This window comes from Brachionichthys hirsutus, chromosome 13, assembly GCF_040956055.1.
Source record: "Brachionichthys hirsutus isolate HB-005 chromosome 13, CSIRO-AGI_Bhir_v1, whole genome shotgun sequence".
Taxonomy (NCBI): domain Eukaryota; kingdom Metazoa; phylum Chordata; class Actinopteri; order Lophiiformes; family Brachionichthyidae; genus Brachionichthys; species Brachionichthys hirsutus.
Genome location: NC_090909.1, coordinates 11,717,706 through 11,741,455, shown reverse-complemented (window position 1 = coordinate 11,741,455; position 23,750 = coordinate 11,717,706). Strand labels below are relative to the sequence as shown.

Here is a 23,750-nt window from a genome sequence, read left to right as displayed (position 1 = left end):
GGGACAGGATGGGGTAAAGGCAGGCAGCTGGAACCCGACTCTCCTCCACCCTCCTGTTATTCCACCCCGTTTCTTCGCACGAACTCGCCCACCTGGCAGCATGTTGGGCTAACCTGGTTAGCACCTGGAGCTAGTCGATCTGTTTCACCTGCATTCTTGGAAGTAAACAGGAAGTATTTGAATCTGTTGTGTAAAATAACACAACCCCCCCCCCCCCCTTGGCTCCACTTTGTGCTCGGAGGTTCTGGGACTACTGGGACTACTGGGACTACTGGGACTTCTGGGACTACTGGGACTACTGGCGGCCCCTCACACTTAAACCGGTGCCAGATTGCAGGATGTCTCATCGACTGCGTGGACACTGGGTTTAATCCGTGCCGCTAGTTGAACACGAGGACAGCGATATGCTAACTAGCAGCGCACGTCTAGAATACACAAAGAATGTACGAAACTGCGTGGACGCCGACCAATCAGAAGCTCCCCGACTGGAACCAGGATTCTGTCCCTCGACCCACGGAGGGATGAATATATACCCAGAGTTGTACTTCAGAGATACCGGCTGCCTGCACGCCAGTAGTTTGCCTTAGAAACCGTAGTTAGAAAGGAGCAGGGTAGACGGTGCCTTCTGATTGGCTGCTCGGTGGCCCTATCAGAGCGGATGTAAACGGCTGAAGTGAACTCTGGGACGGGAAACGCTTGTTATGAGAGTCGCTAGAAACCCACGAGTGTTTGCTTCGACACTATTTCGCTTCTGGACTGAACGATTGCAAGCGTTTCCATGGTGATCACATCGTCATCTGTGGAGGACAAGACTGTGCCCTCTAGCAGGATGGTCCAATCAGGACCCTGGATCACCTCTGCCCTGTTGCGCAATAGCAAGAGTCAGTACACACACACACACACACACACACTCGGCTTCCTTGCTTGTGAAGCGCTATGTCTGTTTGATGTTTCGTCTGTTTGATGTTTCGTGGCGTAGGCTCCATTTCGATGCTTTCGTGAGGGAGTGTGCGTCAGCGATTGTGCTAATGCTAGCAGCATGATTAATACTGTTGCTAAGATCAAAGAGTTGTGGTCCGTCATTCAGGGACACTGAGCTGAGGATGCTGCTCATCCACCTGTCCCAGGTAGGGGGTCTGTGTGTGGCCTACCCGGCAGGCTACACGCACGTTGACCTTCTGCTAACCGTAGTGAGCGCGAGATCGTGCCCTCTGGCCTTTTTAAGTCTCGTCTGCGAGAAGCTCCGATTCAAGGTGAGACCTAAATAGTGTCTTTTCATGTTTCGAATCTTAAGCCAATCTTACTTTTGTGGTTTCCACAGAAAACACAAAATAAATTTGTCCCTGGCGTGACTGGCAAACCATATGCTATACACATTAACCGTCAGAAGAGGCGCTGCCTCTTATTCTTTGCTTTCCTTGACCAGGGGTGGGCAATTATTATTTCCTTTGGGGCCACAGAAAATATTATGGGGGGGGCGGGCCAAAAGGCTGAACTCAATTCTGCGTAATATTAACTGTATTTCTTTATAAAAAAAGCAGTAAATATCATCGTTTTAACAAGCTTGTAAGAGTATATGTTATAATTAAGCAATGTAAAATACAATTTATTCAAAACTGGTAAAATAAATGAACGTTTTACATTTGTGACTCGTATTAGTGAACGTTTTGAGTAACTCTGAAACACATTTTGAGTTTAACATACTGTTGGAACGTTGTGTGACGGTTCTCAGCATCCTAAAGACGTCACAATATTGTGTTTGTGCTCATTAAGAAAGATACTTCATACTGAACTGTCACTGAATGCAGTTTTAGTACGTGTGTGAAGTAGAATTGGAAAATGTGTTTATTTTGTCATTTCCAATTAACCTTACACGGGCCGGTCGGCGTCAACCAAAGGGCCGTAAGCGGCCCTGGGGCCGTACAAAGCCCAGGTCTGTCCTTGACGATGCCTATTTTTTTTAGACAGTCTGCAGGGACGCTTTTTGATAGGCGGGGCTTTTCTTTTGGCGCCTTGATGCCCCTGACAGGAAGCTACAGCTGCTCAGTGTGGACACGTTTTCATGCTAGCCGATCTGACCTTGGTGCGTTCTGTCGGGTTAAGCGCCGCCGGCTGGCCGAGCCTGAGCATCACCGACGGTGAAGAGCGCACAAATAACGGCTAGTGTTCGCATTGTGTGCTGGAACGTTGTCCTGCTGATAAACGCCCCCTCGTCACCGCAGGCTTTGCTCCGAGCAGGAAATGACGCTTTTAAAAATCTCTTGGTCCTGGAGCATGAAATGACTTCTCGCTTTGGCCCTTCTTCACTCGTCACGGGGCAGAATAAAACCCCTCTAGACTATATATATTATCATATTTGTTGATAATGTCCTTCCTGAATTCAACGGCCGTCGTCGCTGCGTTCCTCTCTCCTTTGCCAGGCGTCCTGCTGCTGCCTTCGACTCGAACTGAAGCTACTCGGAGACTCCGCCTTCGTTGGCGTGTCTTCGGTTCGCCTCGGCTCCTCTCGTAAACTCCTTTTTTCGTTCGAAAACTGCGTTGTTGGAGAAGGTGCGGCGCTCTTCATTTGTCAGACACAATGTGCATATACAAATAAAATGTTTGCTTGGCTAGCATTGATGGAAGGCGTGACTTGTGAGTGTTCTTAACTTGAGATGGTTGATTTACACTTTTTGAGCCGCTGTAAAGTTGTTTATTCTGGAAGGTTGCCGTGATTGGTTGATCAGGACATTTGTTCCTGCTGCGCTTCTAAAAGAATTCCAATACAGAAATCTATTATTTGCCGTTTATATTTATTCCGGGTGCCAAGCCTAGTACAAATCACGTGACTATGGAAACTATAATATCCTCTCCGCTGAGGGGTGCAGGTTAAGGGATTTATTTTTGAAAATGTATTTCAAGTTCACTGAAAGTACCACGGCATCGCTAGACAGGCGTGAACATTGGCTGCGTAAGAATGCTACAATATTTTATAGGTAAATATGAAATGGTATGAAACACTATTTTATAAATAATATATATAAAATAGTAATAAGGGCCGATTCCTGCATAAGGAAAAGGGAATGCAAACCATGGATTATTAGTGCCACAAATAAGATGCAAGGATAAAAATAAAAGTCTCCAAATGAAGTCCTCTGAGCAGATCTTTGGCAGCAGAGAAGCTCGAACAGCAAATGTTCCCTCCCTGTTCTGAGAAGCGTTCAGTCAGCAGGCTCCTCTCTGGGGCTCCTCTCTGGGGCTCCTCTCTGGGGCTCCTCGCTGGGGCTCCTCGCTGGGGCTCCTCTCTGGGGCTCCTCGCTGGGGCTCCTCTCTGGGGCTCCTCTCTGGGGCTCCTCGCCGGGGCTCCTCTCTGGGGCTCCTCGCCGGGGCTCCTCTCTGGGGCTCCTCGCTGGGGCTCCTTGCTGGGGCTCCTCGCTGGGGCTCCTCTCTGGGGCTCCTCGCTGGGGCTCCTCTCTGGGGCTCCTCTCTGGGGCTCCTCGCCGGGGCTCCTCTCTGGGGCTCCTCTCTGGGGCTCCTCGCTGGGGCTCCTCGCTGGGGCTCCCGGCTGGGGCTCCTAACTAAAGTTAGAACTAAAGTCCTGGGCGTGTTTCCGTACGGACGCCTTTGATGATGATGAATATATTTATTAGATAGAATGTTAGAGTACAAGTACAGTCACACAGTAGCATGTATTACAGTACAAGTACAGTCACACAGTAGCATGTATTACAGTACAAGTACAGTCAAACAGTAGCATGTATTACAGTACAAGTACAGTCAAACAGTAGCATGTATTACAGTACAAATAACGTCAAACATCCTGTCTAAGAGGAGCATTTCAAAAAAGCCCTTGCGGGCTTGTTTCCGTTGAAAGTCCTTCGTACATAAATCATCCACAAAAAACAATACAAATAACAATACAAATAAAAATAAATCCAATATTAAATTACGCAATTGATGCAACGTAACATTAGAAAGACAAAAATAAAATGTTATTACACCGCCAGTGCAAACTAACAATTAATCTAAAATAAATTACACCACTGATGCGAGATGACAATAAATAACTTACATAAATTACAATAAATTACTAAAGCAATTAATACGTGCAACATAGGTGGACAAAAAAAAAGGAGGGGGGGTTTGACCCGGAGAGAGTCGTGATGGCTATCTCCGTTTCTGTCCCCCTGAAAGGTGTATTTTTAGGGCCTTTTTGAAGGAGGCCAAAGAGGTGGCTTTGAGTGTTGGACACCGTTGACTGAGGGGGAGGCGAGCTGGAAGCTCGCAGACGTGCACACATAGCAAAACTAGCAAAGCATTAGCTCTGTATCCCAGCTAGCCCTGTTGCTAACAAATGGGTTTTCTCCTCTGCTGGAGACGTTGTCACGGCAACCAGATCTGTGCTTTCTGCAGGAAATGTGGAGAACTTAATCTTTCTAGCCAAAAACTAGTTAGTAGTACTACTAGTAGTAACTGTAGTAGTAGTAGTAGTTACATTTGTCATATTCAGGCTGTTGCTAAGTGTTCAAAATTTACAGTTTTAGCTTATTTATGATTTTATTAAGATTTTAAAATTGTTACAATACAGTAGTTTTAAAAACTCAGTCTAATTTATTTGAAATATCACCCAAATTGGTGGCTTTTATACAAATTATACTGTTTGCATTTTTAAAATAAAAACATTTTTAGTAATTCTTTTCTCCCTTTTTCGTACCGAAATAACATTTTAGCGTCGCGTTACACGTGTGTCTCTGCACAGTAATATCGACCATCACTCACTCTTTTTAATGGGATTAGTGGGATTAGGAATGCAGTCATTGCTTTGCCCCCCCCCCAAACTATTAAACAGTTCTGTAAATTCTATTGTAAAATAAAAGACACACAATTTGGTGCTAAAAAGACAACTAAAGGAAGCCAGAAGGCCCATAAAGCCACTTTATCAATATATTTTCAGTTGATTGAGCTCAACAAAGAGACTTCAGATTAGTTCAAGCACAGTTTTTAGGACTATTTGTGCGGGGGTCTGAAGATCGCTGAAGATCACTTCCTGTAACGATGACACAACCAGGTTCATTAAATTCATCATTGAATGATGCTAAAAGCTACATTTAATAGATACATTTTTATTTTTTTGTGAATTATAACTTATTTTAGAGGTTAAACCTTAAACCTAGTCGACTAGTTAAACCATTCTGCTGTTTGGTTTTTACATGATGTTTTCAGTGCATTTTAGAGTGGTACATACTATTACTGATATTACTGACTCGTCCCAATCCTGATGTCCTGATGCTGTTTGAGGCCCTCAGGCCATATTATGTATTTTCTGGGATTTGCTGTAACTAACTATCTTCTACCGCTCCACTTGGAATCTGAAGGACTGGATGGCCTCAGTCACCTAAAGGAACTCGAGCAATTTGTAAGAATCTAAACCACGAATCAGGAGCAGGAGGAGTGTTTGATGAAGCACCGATCGAGCTCCTCGTCTACGGTTTGAACGTTTGCACCTCCCTAACGCTGCTGCTGCAATAAAAATAAAGCCATTGGGCTGTTTGGATGTGGCAGCCATTGCTTTTTGCTGTGCAGAATATTATGTATGTACCCACTCGGTCATGGCGTTTTTGTTCATCTTGTCTGGAATTGTAATGGATGCACAGAAATACAAAAGCTCAGCGTCGAGTTGAGTCGAGCCAGAACTGTGACAGACGTGGGTCTCTTAGATCCCACTGGTTGCTGAGAGTAAGGTTGCAAAGTTGTACCCGTTTACTGTATTTATATTTCATCATATAGAGTGGTTTGTCCTTTTCTAGATGACCCATAATGCATTGCGGGCAGCCATACTTGCAGACTGTGTTTACACACTCCGTGTTGTCGACCGTTCTTCCAGTGATGAAGCCGACTACGTGTGCTATTATAAACTGTCACAATCACGGTGGGAGCGAAAAAAAGAGCTTTCATCACGTTCCTCGTGTTATTTCTTGGAAAGGGGGAAGCAGCAGAACAGAAGAGTGAACGGCGAAGCAGAGCGTGGGTTGCTGCAATCCTCCGATCCGATGCTACGACTGTAGCTAAACGCCGGCTAGCTCACCGGTTCCCTGAAGCCTTCAGATAAAAACACAGCTCTCTGAATAAAAGACAGAATATACAGCAGGGGTGTCAAACATACGGCCCCCCAATGGGTTCAATCTGGCCAGCAGAGTAAATCCCAAAGTAAAAAAATACAATGAAACATGAACTTTAATCTTTTACAATAACCTGCAATTCCGAAGTTGTCCACTGTAATACAGAGGGAACAAACAAAGGGAAACCATGAATGTGTTGTTATTTACAGCTCTGATGAGCTATGCTATGATTTTAATGGTCCGGCCCACTTGGCTGCACGTGGCCCCTGAACTAAAATGAGTTCAACGCCCCCGATATACAGGAAGAGCAGCGAAAACCGTTCAGCTGCTAAAATGCTAACGAAACGCTACATCAGGGAACAGGAAGTGAGCTTCACTCCACTCAGACGAGTCGATCTTTCAGGATCTCACAGCCGTTTCCTCCTCGTAACGAGTAAAAGCCTTCTTGTCGGGTGACTCAGAATATTTCTCCATGTTACAAAACCAAAACAAAGTTCATGTCCAGCCAATACTTGGGGATAAGTACGCGTATGATTAGCGATGGTATATATATACGTCTCTGTAAACGCTGCCCACAAATATGGCCTTGCATTGTGGGATACGAAAAGGACGAACCCCTCTATTGTTTTGATGCAGCCTCCACTATGGGGAGGGGCTTTGGACACGCGGGCTGAGACTCGTAAAGGTCTCAAGATCAAAGACCAAACACTTATATTAAATATCTGAGCCAGTCTTTGGTCAAAACAGCAAACAGTTGCTGCAGGACAGCGTCCCTCATTTCTGTCTCAAACAGATGCTGCAGGACAGCGTCCCTCATTTCTGTCTCACACAGATGCTGCAGGACAGCGTCCCTCATTTCTGTCTCAAACAGATGCTGCAGGACAGCGCCCCTCATTTCTGTCTCACACAGATGCTGCAGGACAGCGTCCCTCGTTTCTGTCTCAAACAGATGCTGCAGGACAGCGTCCCTCATGTCTGTCTCAAACGGATGCTGCAGGACAGCGTCCCTCATTTCTGTCTCACACAGATGCTGCAGGACAGCGTCCCTCATTTCTGTCTCAAACAGATGCTGCAGGACAGCGTCCCTCATTTCTGTCTCACACAGATGCTGCAGGACAGCGTCCCTCTTTTCTGTCTCAAACAGATGCTGCAGGACAGCGTCCCTCATTTCTGTCTCAAACAGATGCTGCAGGACAGCGTCCCTCATTTCTGTCTCATACAGATGCTGCAGGACAGCGTCCCTCTTTTCTGTCTCAAACAGATGCTGCAGGACAGCGTCCGTCATTTCTGTTTCAAACAGATGCTGCAGGACAGCGTCCCTCTTTTCTGTCTCAAACAGGTGCTGCAGGACAGCGTCCGTCATTTCTGTTTCAAACAGATGCTGCAGGACAGCGTCCCTCATTTCTGTCTCAAACAGATGCTGCAGGACAGCGTCCCTCATTTCTGTCTCAGGTGCTGCAGGACAGCGTCCCTCATTTCTGTCTCAAACAGATGCTGCAGGACAGCGTCCCTCATTTCTGTCTCAAACAGATGCTGCAGGACAGCGTCCCTCATGTCTGTCTCTAAACTTTATTAACTCTGTTCTTCTGCGTGTGTTTCTGACGTTTCCTCCCCATTCCGTGCTAGCGAGTCAGGTTTTACTTCCAGGATGTTGCGCCAGGCTGGAGCTGCATTGTGATTTCCAGTAATTGGGTCTCCTCTTTCTGAATATTGAACATTGATATGGATTAAACTACGATGACGGTGTGAACCGGACGCCGTCCTTTATCGGCCGTCGTCACCACTCTACCCTCAAACTGCCTCTGATTGGACTGAAATGATCTCGTCGACCGTTGTTTAAATACATTTTCTTGTGTGTGTATTACACAGTAACCTCACAGTTAAGATACACGTGTGTGTTTTCCTAAGAGGAGAAGAAAAGATCTGAGGAGCAATGATTTCAATAGTCATAATTCTGATTCGGGGGCTGACGGCTCTGAGAATTAGCAGTGATGAAGGAAGGAGGGAGGCCGGGTGGATTGGGTTGCTAGGGGGGGGGGGGGGGTATGTTGAAATGCTGCTATTGGAAGCTGCTTGCTCAGTGGGAGAGGTGGAACGGGAGAGGGAGGAGCAGCTAATGAGTATTATAGGCTGGTTGCTGAGACAGCACTGAGTTTATTTATAGCGTACTGGCCAGCCAGCCCTTAGATACCGGCAGCGAATCAGCTGACAGAGGAGGGGGGGGCTTCGACCAATGGCAGCCTGAGAAGAGGGATGCCAGTTTGAGGAAGTGCTGCGAATACTTCCCAAAAAGATGTCGGATGTTTCTGTGTTCGGCCGACGTGACTTCTGCTCCTCTGACGGCTCCTTTATCTAAAAACATGTATGTTTATGTGTCATGATCCAAAAGCAGGAGCGCTCGGTCTCTCCAGTAGCGAGTGTGAACGGCTTTCTACCTGCTTTGGTGCAAACGTCAGTGACGGTTGCGGAGGAGCGGGAAAAGTAAAACGGCTTCCAGAGTGGGAATGGCTTTTTCACGGAGCGCCGCGCCGCCCCAATCCTTCCTGGGCAGGGCTGCAGAAGGGCATCGGCCCAGCATCAGGAGGAACGGCCAAAGCCCCATAAAAAATGTGCATTCTTCAAAGCAAACTGTCAGAAACAGGCTCCGTGGGGGGCCCGGGGGCCTCTAGTGGGACCTGAGGACGCAGCCCCGGGAATGCTTTTGGTTCCTTTTTCTCTTCACAGAGGAGAGGAGGTTTTGCACCGAGGCCATGTGGCAATTAGACATATTCTGCCTGTGGCATCATCCAGCGTGACCGGTCTGGGGTTGCACAGACCTCCGTGTCAGAGGTCACGGTGCCCTGACCGGTGCTGGTGCGGTGAGACCTGGGTTCCTCCTGCTGCACCAGAAAAGGAGAAATACAAAAAAGCGACGCGGGGAAATCATTCAAATGATCCGTTTGCAAGAGAAGCACGCGTAGCTGCCTTCAGCTGCAAGTCCCGCTGACGCTGCGACTGCAGAGGGGAGACTAGGGCGCTGCACTGGATTGTGGTGCACACTAGGGGGCAGCAGAGTGCTCTAAGCGTGACTGAAGTGGACATGCTTTATGTTAGTACTGTAATTCATTAAAAGGTCTTTTAATGAGGGAACTAATATATTTTTTACACAGTTTGCAGTTTATTGGTAGAATTCTCTGTTTTAGAGAAAGCAAACGTTTGTTTTTCTGTTTCGAAGCCCTTTAGATGCAGATTATTGAATTGTGAATCAGACTTTTTCAGTCAGCTGACTTTGTTCAGCACTGTATGAATGAATTACTTCAGATTCCACACTGAGACAAGCCACCAAGTATATTCAAAGAGGTCTGCTGCAGATGTCTCTACTATGGGCAAGACACGTCCCTTTAAGAAGATGGCCTTATGGGTATTGTGTGCAGGTAACACGGCTGAACATGGGCGTCGTAGTCTCTGTGAAGATGCATTGATATGAAGTGTGTGAGAGTGAAACACAGCCTGTCCAGCCCCAGGATGTGTGGTTCCAGGCTCTAGGGGGCGATCTACACTCCAAGCATCATCCAGTGTTTGAGGCTACGCTGATGAGATTTCCATGAAGTGGTTGGTGTGCAGATCTTGGGCTGGAAAAGAGCCCGTGGATCTGGATAAGTCTGGATACATTAAAAAGATCATTCAGACTGTTCTCCAGATCTGAATCTCAATTCCTTAATGGTGGTTAAAACAATGGGCTGGCCATGGAAGCAGAGGTCAAACGGAAAAAGAGCCCCCCCCAAGACAACCGTATGTAAATATGCAGTTCCAGTGGCAGCAGGAAGTATTGTGTGAGAAATGTACGCAGCTTTGTTTGAATGCAGATGAGATGATGAGATTTCTGGGATTATTCAGGCATGGATACGAGACGGCTAGGCCAGCTCTTACCGGTATTCTTAATATTCTGTCCAGGCATCAGGCTCTCTCTTCATTGGAAGTGCTTCTCGTTTTTCTGTGCTTGTGTTTGCCGCTGAGCCTCCCCAAGATGAACACGGCGACAGGTGATTGCAGCCATCGCACCCGGCCGGTCCCTAGTCGGTTGACTGACCTTTAAAGGCTATCCAAATAGTTTCCCATTATGTGGCAAGATTCCCGGGTCCGGACTGAAGTCTGTGCAGTTCACTCGTGGTCAGCGAGTGGCGATATGTGCGTAAATGAGAAGGCCAGACCTTCGTTACCTGCTGTCAATGCAACTGTAGCAATAAATGAGTTGTGCCAACCAGGCCTGATGAAGGGCTTCAGTGTTCTGAGCCCAGTCCAGTTCATAGTCAATGCGGACTCCCAGGTATTTGTCGTCCTCCACTGAGTCCACGTTGACCCCCTGGGTGGAGACAGGGGTTGTGGTGCGGACTCCCAGGTATTTGTAGTCCTCCACTGAGTCCGCGTTGACCCCCTGGGTGGAGACAGGGGTTGTGGGAGACTTTCAAACATTTCAACTCTCATCCAAGAGGCTTTAGTTCTGAAAACGCCTCTTGGATGAGAGGTGAAATGTTTTAAACCAACCGCAAGCAAGTCGAGTCGATTCTTTTTCAGCTCTTCTTGCTTTACCTTGAGCATGGTGGCGCAGTGGTTAGCACCCTTGCCTCACAGCAAGAGGGTTCCAGAAGCGATTCTATTCTGGGCACAGTTTGTATGTTCTCTCCGTTTCAGCGTGGGTTCTCTCCAGGTTCTCCGGTGACCTCTAACCTCCAGAAACATTTAGTTCTGGTGAACTGGTCATGCTAAATGTTCTGTAGAGTGTCAATGGGTGTCACAACGTGCCCGACAATAAACTGGCGACTTGTCCAGAGTGTACCGGGCCACCTGCGATCAGGATGAGAGACAATCTCTAGATGTCTTGTCTTCAATGTTCATTCATGAATGAACAGTCCTGGCTCAAAAACCCGAAATGGGAGGATTACTATTTCTACCTTTGCCTGAAAGCTTTTTTATGTGCTCATTGGAGGATGCAGTTAAAACAATGACTGACAAACACATATTTCTGTTAAAGAAAGCAACCGAAAGGATTCACAGACGGTTCGACCAGCGTCCTCGCTTAAAAGCAGCGCCGCGTCGTTAGCGTCGCGCTAAACAGGAACTGTAGAAGACGTCCTGATGCTGCAAGGAGACGGTTCCGGCTTAGGATTTAACGCCGCGGGAGATCGGATTCGAAACGGCGAGAGAGCACAAACATGTATCGTGAGACATGCTAACAAGTTGAAGATTAAAACGAGTTGCTGTGATACGACATCGAGCTAGCAGAACGTCGTTTGGCCTCTGTCCAAAGCACTTTGAGCTGCAGCGTGTCGATCGGTGGAATCACGCTTCAAGGTCCACGGATGTGCTGCTTTTGAGGTTTTACGGAAATATTCCGTAATTTTACTGTGTGTTTGAACGTTGCTCATCTTCCTCACAGCGTATAAAGAAACAAAAACGCCCCGGGTAGTGTCTGTTGAGGACTTGTTGAGGGATGTGTCGTCTCCAGGTGACTAAATATCCGGTCAGTGTGGGACCAGAACTGCGTTTCTGATCCGTTTTAATCGTGGTATTACCGCAGATAGACGTGCATCCCAGTGGTGGCGGCTTCCCTTTCTAATCTCCGCTCTCTCTCTCTCTCTCTCTTCAGGTGTAAGCAGCTCAGGATGTCCGCCCACCTCCTCCTCCTCCTCCTCCTCTTCCTCCTCCTCCTCCTCCTCCTCCTCCTCCACTGCCCAGGGCTACTCCCTCGCTGAGCCAGCCATGACCAGCCAGCACACGCATACGCACCCCTCCTTCAGCTCCATCCACTCCATGGCCGAGCAGCAGCAGGTGGGTGTCGTCCACAGAGTCCCCGTGGAGCCGAGGAACGTTCCATAGAAAGACAACGAGCAGCACGAGTTCAGTTCAGGAAGACGTTGGTTCTCACATTGTGCGAGCCGAGGTCCACGTGGTGATCCGGATCAAAAGGTTCTAGATTGTTTATCGTTATGCACCAACCATGAAAAGTCAAAGTCAATCGGAGTTGATGTGTATTTTTAACTGAATTTTAAATCCGTAAATGCAGTTTTCAATGATAAGAAGACATTTCCCACGAAGATCTGATTTTTTTTTAAGCGTCCATTATAAGTAAAAAGGAAAATCCAGATTATTTTGTATCCAGATCGCACTCAAAATACAATACTAAGTTAGACCGCGCCCCATCTTCAGATTTGTTTTCATCAAGATCCATCCAGCAATTTCTCCTTATTTTTGCTAGCAGACAACGAACGGCAGCAAAAGCACAGCCTCCTCGGCGGATGCCGTAGACCTGCTCGTTCCTAAAGTGCCTCGAGATACTTTTTGTTGTAATTTTAGGTTCAAAATGAGGACAGGGTTTGTTCCCCAGATGATGTTCTTGCCTTTATTCACCAATATATTTTGTCTTGAAGGAGTAGCTGATTGTAATCTGGCTCAGACCCCCGGTGGTTAGCGCTACCGTATTACCGCGCACGCTTTGTGAGGTCTCTCAAAAAACACTCTATTGATTGTTTTATTATCCGTTTATTATCCGATAGTAAGGCAGTGTGCGTTACTGACTCGCGTTATATGCTTATGGAGTTGTGTTCTTCATTCCGGCCTTCTGGAAATAGATTTTATAAACTGTAATGTGACACCTTCCTTTCTGAATAGCAAAGCGATCGCATTGAACATGTCTGTCGTGGTTCATCTCATCCCAACGTCCAGCCAGACCAAATGTCCAACAGTTACAGATGTCCAAAGTCCTTTTGGTGTTGCCTGGACGACGACTTGCTCGTTTGGATACGGCCCTAACCGGCGGCTCTGCTAGAGATACGCCACATGAGCTTAACGTGCTCCAAGAAGCCGATACTTTAGAGAATGTCAAACTCATGAATATTAAAATAATAATTCTGAAATTCTGTCCCGATGTATCAATAGTCACCCAAAGCTACGTGTGATTTGTTTGCGTCGTAGCGTAGAAGGTGCCAGGCTTCACGCGTGTGTGTTTCTGCTGCCCCCCTCAGGTGCTGTCTGACATGACAATACTCCAGAGGAGGATCCCCCCAAGCTTCAGAGACCCAGCCAGTGCCCCACTGAGGAAACTCTCTGTCGACCTCATCAAAACTTACAAGCACATCAATGAGGTATTCCACGCGAGACACGCCCCCTCAAACGCTGTCCAATGAACTCATCAGAAATATAATTCAAGACTAGACGTAAATAAAATGGACTTTAATGTTAACACGCGCTGGCTGCCTTCTTCTCCAGGTATGTCCTGCAGATGTCCCATAATGCAAAGCTAGCACTCAGCGCGGCGTTTTCGTCCACAGGTGTATTACACTAAGAAGAAGCGGCGCGCCCAGCAAGTCCCTCCAGAGGACAGCAGCACCAAGAAGGAACGAAAGATCTACAACGACGGCTACGATGACGACAACTACGACTACATCGTCAAAAACGGAGAGAAGTGGCTGGACCGCTACGAGATAGACTCGCTGATTGGGAAGGGTTCCTTCGGACAGGTGATCAGAAGCTTCAGTAGAGGGTGCCCTTGTTCTGTTCCTGTGCCACCGAGCTGTCGTCGTGACGACAGCGCACAGATTCTGCGCGTTCTCTTGTTGCCTTTGCTCGTTGAAGCGCGTAGATCGGTGTTTTACGCGTTCACAGCTTCAGCTGGAATCGGAGCAGAGGCCGTTCGCTTTGGGGAGGGGAACGTCTCACGTGGGCGACTCCCTTCCATGTCTGTTTACAGGTGGTGAAAGCCTACGACCACCACGAGCAGGAATGGGTCGCCATTAAAATCATCAAGAACAAGAAGGCGTTTCTGAACCAGGCACAGATCGAACTGCGCCTGCTGGAGCTCATGAACAAGCATGACACTGAGATGAAATATTACATCGGTAAGAGGAAGCACACGCACGTGACAGTAAGGGGAGCGTGCACGGCTCACAGGTAGCATAGAGGTGTCTGCGTGTGTATTGTTTTATAATTATAATAATAACGCGTTGGTTTTATAGAGCGCTTCACATTGTGCATTATTCAGCTGCCCCGGGGTAGATGCAGCTGCCCCGGGGTAGATACAGCTGCCCTGTGGTAGATGCAGCTGCCCCGGGGTAGATACAGCTGCCCCGGGGTAGATACAGCTGCCCCGGGGTAGATGCAGCTGCCACGTGGTAGATACAGCTGCCCTGTGGTAGATACAGCTGCCCCGTGGTAGATGCAGCTGCCCTGTGGTAGATACAGCTGCCCCGGGGTAGATGCAGCTGCCCCGGGGTAGATACAGCTGCACCGAGGTAGATACAGCTGCCCCGGGGTAGATGCAGCTGCCCCGGGGTAGATACAGCTGCACCGAGGTAGATACAGCTGCCCCGGGGTAGATGCAGCTGCCCCGGGGTAGATGCAGCTGCCCCGTGGTAGATACAGCTGCCCCGGGGTAGATGCAGCTGCCCTGTGGTAGATACAGCTGCCCCGGGGTAGATACAGCTGCCCCGGGGTAGATGCAGCTGCCCCGGGGTAGATGCAGCTGCCCCGGGGCAGACGAGAGGCTGCCATTATGCGCCATCGGCCCTCCCTCCCACCATTGACATTCACTCGCTCACTACATTCACGCAGGCAATGAGGGTGAAGTGCCTTGCCCAAGGACACAACGACAGTGCACACGTGTGCCGGAGCTCAAACCCGTCCTGAAGGGAACTAAACCCGAGCGGGGCTGGTTCCGGTCGGCTGTACAGCGCCTGCAGGACCGGGACGGCCGACGGGGGCTCCTACCTCGTACATTAATCGCTGTGATGACTTGATCGTCCCTCGGAAATGCATTTCTGTCTTTTCCAATAACAAGCCGTGCGTGTCCAAATCTGTTAAACGCATTATCGGCCAGAGGAACGTCGCTCTAAGGGGGATAAAAGCAGGCGACCCTGCTAGTGTCGGGTTTCTCGGCCTGCGTGGGAGTACTGCCACAATGAATCTGTTATTATCCCGTTTCCCTGGCTGTAGTTTAAATCGGTTTTATAACCTGGTGACTTTAGTACTGAGCCCTGGCATAGAGGGACGCTCCCCCTGCACAGATCTAGAGGCCTGACAGCAATCATAAATAGGGACGTCTTTAAGGGTGTGAAGGAGAGGAAGAGTCCCGGGCCGGACAACATTGGGAGCAGATGCTGAAGCAATGTCTCCGTCTCTGTAGGGTCCCTCGTCTTCGTCCCTCGTCCATAATTGTCCCATCCCCCCCAACATTAAAACCAAACCCCAAAATGACCTTCACCCTGACCTTCACACTCACCTCCCTTATGAAGGCCATGGAGCAGCTTATAAAGGCAGACATTTTGGATTCAACTCAGAGCCCCCCCCTGTTGAGTAGGATGCTATTAACACCCGACTCAACCGGCTTTTGCTCGTCTTTTAACAGTACAAAACGTCCTGAAGGTGCTGCTCTGTTTTGCACACTTTGCTAGCGCGGTTTTTACCGACGCTGTTTTTACCGACGCGGTTTTTACTGACGCTGTTTTTACCGGCGCTGTTTTTACTGACGCTGTTTTTACCGACGTTGCTTTTACGGTGTTAAATATAAAATTAATTAAAATTGAAATGTGCCTTTTAATATTCTCTCGCGTGTCATGGCTACCGTTAGCACTCCGGCCACGCCCTGTTCTCCGGCCTGCTCCACCTATGTCGTGTTCTAGTAGCCATCTTGTCATCAGGGTGTCCTGGTTCCTCATAATACGTTTGAGCCGGTCTGACGCTGGTTTTCTGGGGTGCAGGCGTGTAGCGTGAAGGGTCTCGCCTCGGGCCCCCCGACCCCACCCTGTTGCTACCGCCTTAGTCGGGATCCCAACGCCCGACCTCAGCGATACCACTGACACACACATATGTTCTGACACACGTTTTGTTCTGTACATAGCTAAGTGGGATCTTTTGTATTTAGTTGTATATCCCAAAGTATTCACAGTTTGAGCCTCTGAGTGTTTGTCCAAACGGAAAGTGCGCCTGAAATGAACTGTTTTAATGTTGCCCAGTGATTCTTGGTTGTGTCTTTATCTTAACCTTCCTCCTTGTCTCCATCTGTCTCTGTGTGTACCTGTCTGTCGATTTGTGTCTTTACAGTCCACCTGAAGCGTCATTTTATGTTTAGGAATCATCTGTGTTTGGTGTTTGAGTTGTTGAGCTACAACCTGTATGATTTACTCCGGAACACCAACTTCAGAGGAGTCTCCCTCAACCTCACCAGGAAATTTGCACAGCAGCTCTGCACAGGTAAGTGCACGTACGTAGAACTGTGTCTTGGGGTGCACGACAGCAGGCTAGCGCTACGTGATAGCCGCCCTCTGATTGGTTCTGGAGTAGAGAACGCTGCTTCAACTTGGCTCTGGACTCATAATCCATAAGATAAACTTGATACTTCATTTATCTGTGGGGTGAAATTGTGGAATAGCTTGCATGTTGTACACAAACAATGCAAAAATATTCAAAAATTTAAATTCACTTACAAACCATGATCTTGATGCAGTACAGAGAGGGCGGGGCTTAATGTTGATCCTGGCCTATTATAATGGCTCCTTAATATATATATAGATATTTTTCGTAATTTATCCTATGTATAAATGTTACTTAATTGTTTTGTTTGTTTGTTTGTTTGTTTTTTTCCATTGCTGGTTTTCCAATAGATGAGAAATAACAGTTGTATTATGGGGTGGGATTTAATAAGTTTTTCTTCTTCCCACTCCTTTTCAAGCACTATATAATGTATTATTGCTATTTTTGTGGGTTTTTGTTTCTTTGGTCGATATATGGTTTCTTGTACGCAAAAAGGTATAATTTTGTTTTGTTTTTAATTTTTATTCTGCTTGAAACAAATTAATAAATAAAAAATAATAAAAAAATAAATATGTATTCACATATATGTGAGTGTGTATAGATATACGCATGTGTGTTTACTCCCTCGCTTGTTTTCACAGCGTTATTGTTCCTGGCCACGCCAGAGCTGTCGATCATCCACTGCGACTTGAAACCGGAGAACATCCTGCTGTGTAACCCCAAGAGATCCGCCATCAAGATCGTCGACTTCGGCTCCTCGTGTCAGCTCGGACAGAGGGTGAGCAGCGTTCAGACGCCCGAGAGCTTCAGCTTATACCTGATCTAGTTTTACAAATACTGCACACGTCTGTTTTCATGTGAGCACTAGTGTTTTATAAAATACCGCGTCCCACGTTGTGAAACGAGGCGCATGATGAAAGCGTTTCTGCTCTGCGTGTCCGTACGGCATGGATGCGTAATGATAATAAAGCCGTAGCGCGTGCGCCTGTCGAGTGCCTGAACGCCCCTCCTGTTCTGTCATGTCCTCCTCAGATCTATCAGTACATCCAGAGCCGGTTCTACCGCTCTCCTGAAGTTCTGTTAGGCATGCCCTATGACCTTGCCATTGACATGTGGTCCCTGGGATGCATCCTGGTGGAGATGCATACGGGAGAGCCCCTCTTCAGCGGCTCCAATGAGGTAAAGGTGGCCCCGCAGCGCCCCGGTAAAGTGGGAGTGGCCAGTGATTCAGCGGCGCGCTCTAAAGCATCTTTGTGTATCTTCAAAAGCTCCATGTAGATCAAATGCATTGTTGTTATTATGGGTCAATGCATTTGATTGATACTGATAATACGTGTCTTAATACACTGTGTGTGTGTGTGTGTGCGTGCAGGTTGACCAGATGAATAAGATTGTGGAGGTTCTGGGGGTCCCGCCCAGCCACATGCTGGATGCAGCTCCTAAAGCTAGGAAGTACTTTGACAAGCTGTCAGATGGTCTCTGGACAGTGAAGAAGAACAAAGATATCAAGAAGGTATTTTGATCTCGCATTCATTTCCCTTCTTCAGTCAAAGGTTCAGACCTGCGGGAAACAAGGCCCCGCCCTCTTTTAAACGGACGACCCCCCCAAGCCATTGGTTCAGGTATGTGGACGACACCTGGGTAAAAGTCAGGACCCAGGAAGTGGATCAGAACATCTAGACGTTGAGTCCGGCCTTTCTTGGACTGTGCAGGTCACCTTGCAAAAAGATGGAAACCTCAACATCAAGGTGTACAGACCCCCCCCCCCCCCCACACACACACACACACACACAACCACAGACCAGTATCTTGTTTTTGAGTCCCACCACCCACAAGTTAGGGGTCATCAGGACCCTGAACCACCGGGCCCAAAACACCCCCACCAGAGTGGAAAGGGGCCAAAGAGCAGAAGGACATCCGGAACGCTCTGAAGACGCGTGTCTGTCCGGAACTGGGCATTTGTCAAGACCAACAAATATAACAACTAGAGACGTCCCGAGTCCGGGTCATTTGATTTTGAACCGATACCGAGTCCCGATCCGATACTTCTGTAATACATGAAAAATAAATTAAGACGAGTGAAGAAACGGATCCAGGATGTCCCTTATTTGTTATTCTATTCATCTTATCTCAAAATTTAACTCTTAAACGGAGCACTTCTGTGGCGTAGCTCGAACATTCAAGTCATAAATCAAATACTTTCTTCACTTTGGACTTGGAAATATTAAATACGAATATTTATAATAAACTGAACAGCAGCTCCATCGCCAGGTTTCTGTCCTCCACTTCAGAATACGTCCACAGCGCAGACTAGCTTCAAGCTGCTTCCTTGTTTAGCCTGCATTCAACCATTAGTGTCACAGGAAGTGATGTCATGCGTTACCGTCTCTGTGTGGAGTAGAGAGGTCTCACTCTGTGTAACAGCGTAACTCCAGATCTGATAAGAAGTAATGAAAATAACGATCCATATGTATCCGAGTCCTGATCGGGAGGTTAATTCTGATCACGAGATCGGATTGGGACATCCCTAATCATTACAAAAACAACAATGGACAGGAGAGGGAAGACGAAAGGAAACCGCTGGTCCACCCGAAAGACAAAACGCCCTGACAACGCCCTGACAACGCCCTTTCATCTGATGTGCTGGTGGTTTGGGTTCTTTGTTTGTCGTCTGCTCCAGCAGGAGTAGACAATCCGGACTCTCGCCCAGTCTCTCAGAACCGAAGAAGCCTCTTGGATGAGAGGAGAAACATCTTCAGCCAATCGAGAACAAGCCCGGCTGATTCTTCCTTTTTGCTGCTTGGGACCTGGATGACTGGGAACCGACACGAGACGCGTTTCCATTCTGCAGTGAAAACATTTAATCAAACTATTTTGCAAACTCTGTGTCTTCCAGGAATACAAGCCCCCTGCCACACGGCGCCTTCATGAGATCTTAGGTGTTGAGACCGGTGGGCCAGGGGGCCGGAGGGCAGGCGAGCCAGGACACGCCCCCTGTGATTACCTGAAGTTTAAAGGTGATTCTTTTTATGCACGGACTCACCATGCGATGCTAAGCCCCCGGTATAGCTGGTATTAACCTGCATAGAAATAAACCTGCATGCACGCGGCATTCCAGGCCAAAAGGCACGTAGGCGCAAAAATACATGCACAGTAGTTTAATACCGTGTACAGTAGCCCCTCGATATAATGCGGTTCATCTTCCGCGACTTTGCTGCTTTGCGGAGTTTTAATGCAATTTTTCAGATTTTATTTTTTGCACTTGAACGCGCCTTGAAAGGCGTGAGTCGCTATTAATAACTTCTCATGTGTTCAACCTCGTAGGTTGATCATTAAAATTAAATTCGTTATTTCTAAAAGCTATCGCGTTTATTTGTTAAGCGTTTGTTTTATAGCGCTCTTATTCTCTGTGTAAAAAGAGGCTTTTATTTTGTAGGAGCATAAACGTCACATCCCTTTTGGGTTTTGTTTCTTCCTGTTGATACATGTAGCCGCTGCCGTTCCGCTGTGCTAAGCTATCCAATAAAGCAGCATGAGAGGCTAAAGACAGCACGAGTAGAATATTTGTTCTTCTGCACTCCAAGCGGCTCTTTCCTCGACCTGCACGCCTTAACATTATTAACAGGAAAACGTTTACTGTACGTACTATATATTTATATTCATCAAACAAATGTTTAGTTCTGAAAAGGTTTTGGTTTCATTCTATAATACTGAAACAATCTATTTAGATTAATGCCTGACTGTTAAACGTGTATAAAGTGTGTGGTGAGGGGTTTAACAGCCCTAAAACATTTATGTTCATGTATAATAATTGAAAATAAATAAAAATTACTACATTGCGGATTTCACTTATTGCGGGTTGTTTTTAGAACGTAACCCCCGCGGAAAAGGACGGACTACTGTATACAGTACTGCCATAATTTGTTATGTTGTAGTTTAATAATTCTCAGGACACCCTTTCTAGTCGTGTCACTGAACTTAACACGGTGCTGCTCAGGGCTCAGTGTCAGGGCGACCGACAGACCGTCACCGTTAGCTCGCACCCTGGGCGTGGCAGGTGGACCCCATCAATATGTCGTTTAAACAAAGCTCGTGTCTTCTGTAAAAACCGAACCATCGTCAGTGGAGTTCTTTAGAAACACTCATCTCAGGCAGCAAAGCCAACGGAACGCTAAAGGTAAATCGTGTTCTAGTGAAGAACACGACATTATCGAGACGAGACCGAGGCTGTTTATATATCAAAGAGAAATCGTAACGAGAACAAAAGGACCAGCATCTGCTCTGTTCTTTTGTTTTTGAACCAGCAAAATGAAACAAATCTCAAATTATTTTTTTCACTTCTACAGATTATGCGCTTGTAAATCTGAACTGTCCTTACAAACCACGATAAATGTCATTTTAGAACATTTTAAAGAAAGTCAGGACTAGTGCTTAAATTAAAGGAAGTGGGTGAGAAAACAACCCCGACATTTCCCTTCAGCAGGGACGTCGTTGCATTTCGGTGCACAGCCGTGAACTTTCACAACAACAACTCGTCTGTGTACTTTCTCGCTGACGTTAGAACCTACCTCTCTGTGGTTGGTCCTTAATCCCGTCGTGTTTGTCCTCTTCCAGATCTGATCCTGCGCATGCTTGACTATGACCCAAAAAGTCGCATCACACCATTCTATGCCCTGCAGCACAATTTCTTCAAGAAGACAACAGATGAAGGAACCAACACCAGTTCATCGACATCCACCTCTCCTGCCATGGACCACTCGCATTCAACCTCCACAACGAGCTCCGTTTCTAGCTCTGGTAAAACGACAAGAACTAATACGTAACAATCGGTGGTCCGAAATGTTTTAGTTATCATTTGACCTCACTGACATGCAAAACGAGTCAGGCGGCCAGCGCCCCGGGTTCCACGCTCAGGGGACATCGATGGTGACGACGCGCCGGGTCGTGCGCGAGCGGGGACACTTCCTGTTCCCACAGGCAGCTTGACTTGACTTCCTTCCATTTGAACATTCGTATTCGTGCCAGACAAAGCGGCCGATCTGAATTTGAACCTGAACCTTGATCCGGTTTGTTTCTAGGTGGCTCTAGTGGTTCTTCCAATGACAACCGCAACTACCGCTACAGCAACCGCTACTATAATTCTGCTGTTACGCATTCAGACTACGAGATGACCAGCCCTCAGGTACAGGCACACACGCACACACACACGCACACACACACACGCACACACGCACACACACACGCGTTTGGGCAGTGGTATTGAACTCTAGTCTATGAATGAGCAGCTGATTCTCAGACTTCCTCTTGGAGGGCACAGCACCAGGCTAAAGGGGAGTGGAGGAGGTTTGCTTGTGTGTTTTGTGGGACTCGTTTCCAGACATGCAGTGAGTTGGCAGGACGCCGGCGACAGGCCACGCCCCCTGTTGCGCCGCTGTGCGTGTGTCTCGTTGTGACGTCGCTGCTGTGTCTCTGGCTGTTCCCACCAGGCTCCCTCCCAGCAGCAGATGAGAATGTGGCCGGGCAGTGACGGTGGAGGTGGGGGTCAGGACCCAACATACACCCAATTGCTGCTCCACAAGCCAGCTGCCTCTCAGCAACACCAGCGCCACTTCCTGGACCCGCCGCTTCACCCCCACCCAACGTACTCCCACCACGGGAACGGGGGGCGTGGTCCGCGACAGGTTGGACAAACAGGCATTGGTGGGGTGGGGGGGCAGCAGGGATCCTCGCCTCAGATGAGTGACAGCATGGATGTGGGCGTGTCCCTTGGGCTGCACCACCTTGGGGCGGTGTCTTCCATGGAAACCTCTCAGTTTGGCTCCGCCTCCTTGCCCCTCGCTCTGCCGATTGGACTATCTGCCTTCCGGACTCGGACGGCCCCCACTGCCCCAGGGCCCCAAGCACCGCCCCCTGAGGACTACTACCCTGCCTCCAACAACAATAACCCCATTGCAGGGGCCAGAGGGAGGCCGGACTCCGAGGAGGGGCCAGCCAACTCTTGATAAAACCTGAACCGTGCCCTAAAGCCATACGATTTTACCTACAACTACGACAACGACACACACAGAGGCATAGAGGCGAACGCTATGGTGACGGAGGCCGTTTGTACTGCATGAGAGGAGGAGGGGGGGCGGGGGGGGGTCTACATTTACTGTGTTTTACTTGACATGAAGGAATGATTGTGGCAAGTTTGTTTTTATTCATATTATTGTAGATGTTTTATATTATTTGATTTTTTTCTTGAGTTTGACGATTTGTGTGTTTCGACTTGCTATTGTTTAAGCCTGGAGAGGAGGAGGAGGATGAGGATGAAGAGGAACGCGAGAGGATCCTGTTGTTGATCTTAATCCGTGGTGGTTCACGGTTCGAGGAGAGCGCATGTTCATGTTCACAGCTCCCACAGGGGGCAGTCTTAACGCATAAACGATGGGCATGCAGTATATATATACGTGTATATGTATATATATACTGCATCAGATAGACCGTAGCTAGCTTCAGACTTGTGATCCAGTCAGGACTCGCAGACGTTCTCCTGCATATGTTCGTCTCATCGTCCGTGTCCTCCCGCTGTTGCTTTTGTCGGTCGTGCGAGAGGAAGGACGAGGGAGGAGACGGCGACGGGACACCGAGACCGGGACACCCAGACCGGGACACCCAGACCGGGACACCCACACCGGGACACCCAGACCGGGACACCCACACCGGGACACCCAGACCGGGACCTCCTCATCCTCGTCTCTCCGGCCTCCTGGCTCTCTTCTTCCTCTCCTCCTCCTGTCGTGTCTCTCCTCCAGACAGTTCCTCCTCTCTGTGCTGCTAATCACCATGACAACTGGTCGGGATTGCTGCTAAAGATTCGACACAGATCAATAAAGAAGTAAAAGAACTAGAAACAGAAATAATACTAAAAAAAAAAAAAAAAAGAAAAAACCTTTTTAACCCTTCTGCTTAAGAGAAAAGGATAAAGTAAGAACCACTGCATCTCAATGTATTTATTACTATTTAACATGAAACAACGAACTTATTTCTGCTCTTTGTTTGGTTGCCTTCTTTCTGCAGGTGAGCTCCGATTGGCTATTGTAACTGACAGTAACTGGTGACATCAGAACGGCACCAGTTCTGGGGGGCTGGGTCGAGGGGAGGGTTTGGGGCAAAATAAAGTTGGATATATTATAAGAATAAAGAGTATACTTTTGCACACCAAAGTCAAACAAACATCCGATGTCCACTTTTCTTCTTACTCGTCCAACCTTTCCCGCCGCGCGTCTCGTCCCTCAGCTGCACCGGCACACCGACATTTGGACCCATTCCGTTTGTTCTGAAAGTCAGTCCTGATCCTGAAACCTTTCGATAGTCTCTATCTCAACA

General features: G+C 47.8%; 1 protein-coding gene across 1 annotated transcript; it reads left to right on the top strand.

The window, feature by feature from the left end:
• On the top strand, window positions 1-23,750 carry dyrk1b (dual-specificity tyrosine-(Y)-phosphorylation regulated kinase 1B). The gene is made up of 13 exons (XM_068746944.1): window positions 1-881; window positions 11,725-11,906; window positions 13,100-13,219; window positions 13,406-13,594; window positions 13,825-13,972; window positions 16,173-16,322; window positions 17,024-17,160; window positions 17,415-17,561; window positions 17,755-17,895; window positions 19,279-19,399; window positions 20,997-21,179; window positions 21,461-21,564; window positions 21,869-23,750. Exons 1-13 carry the CDS (start codon window positions 779-781, stop codon window positions 22,382-22,384), a joined length of 2,241 nt encoding a protein of 746 aa, XP_068603045.1. The 5' UTR covers window positions 1-778; the 3' UTR covers window positions 22,385-23,750.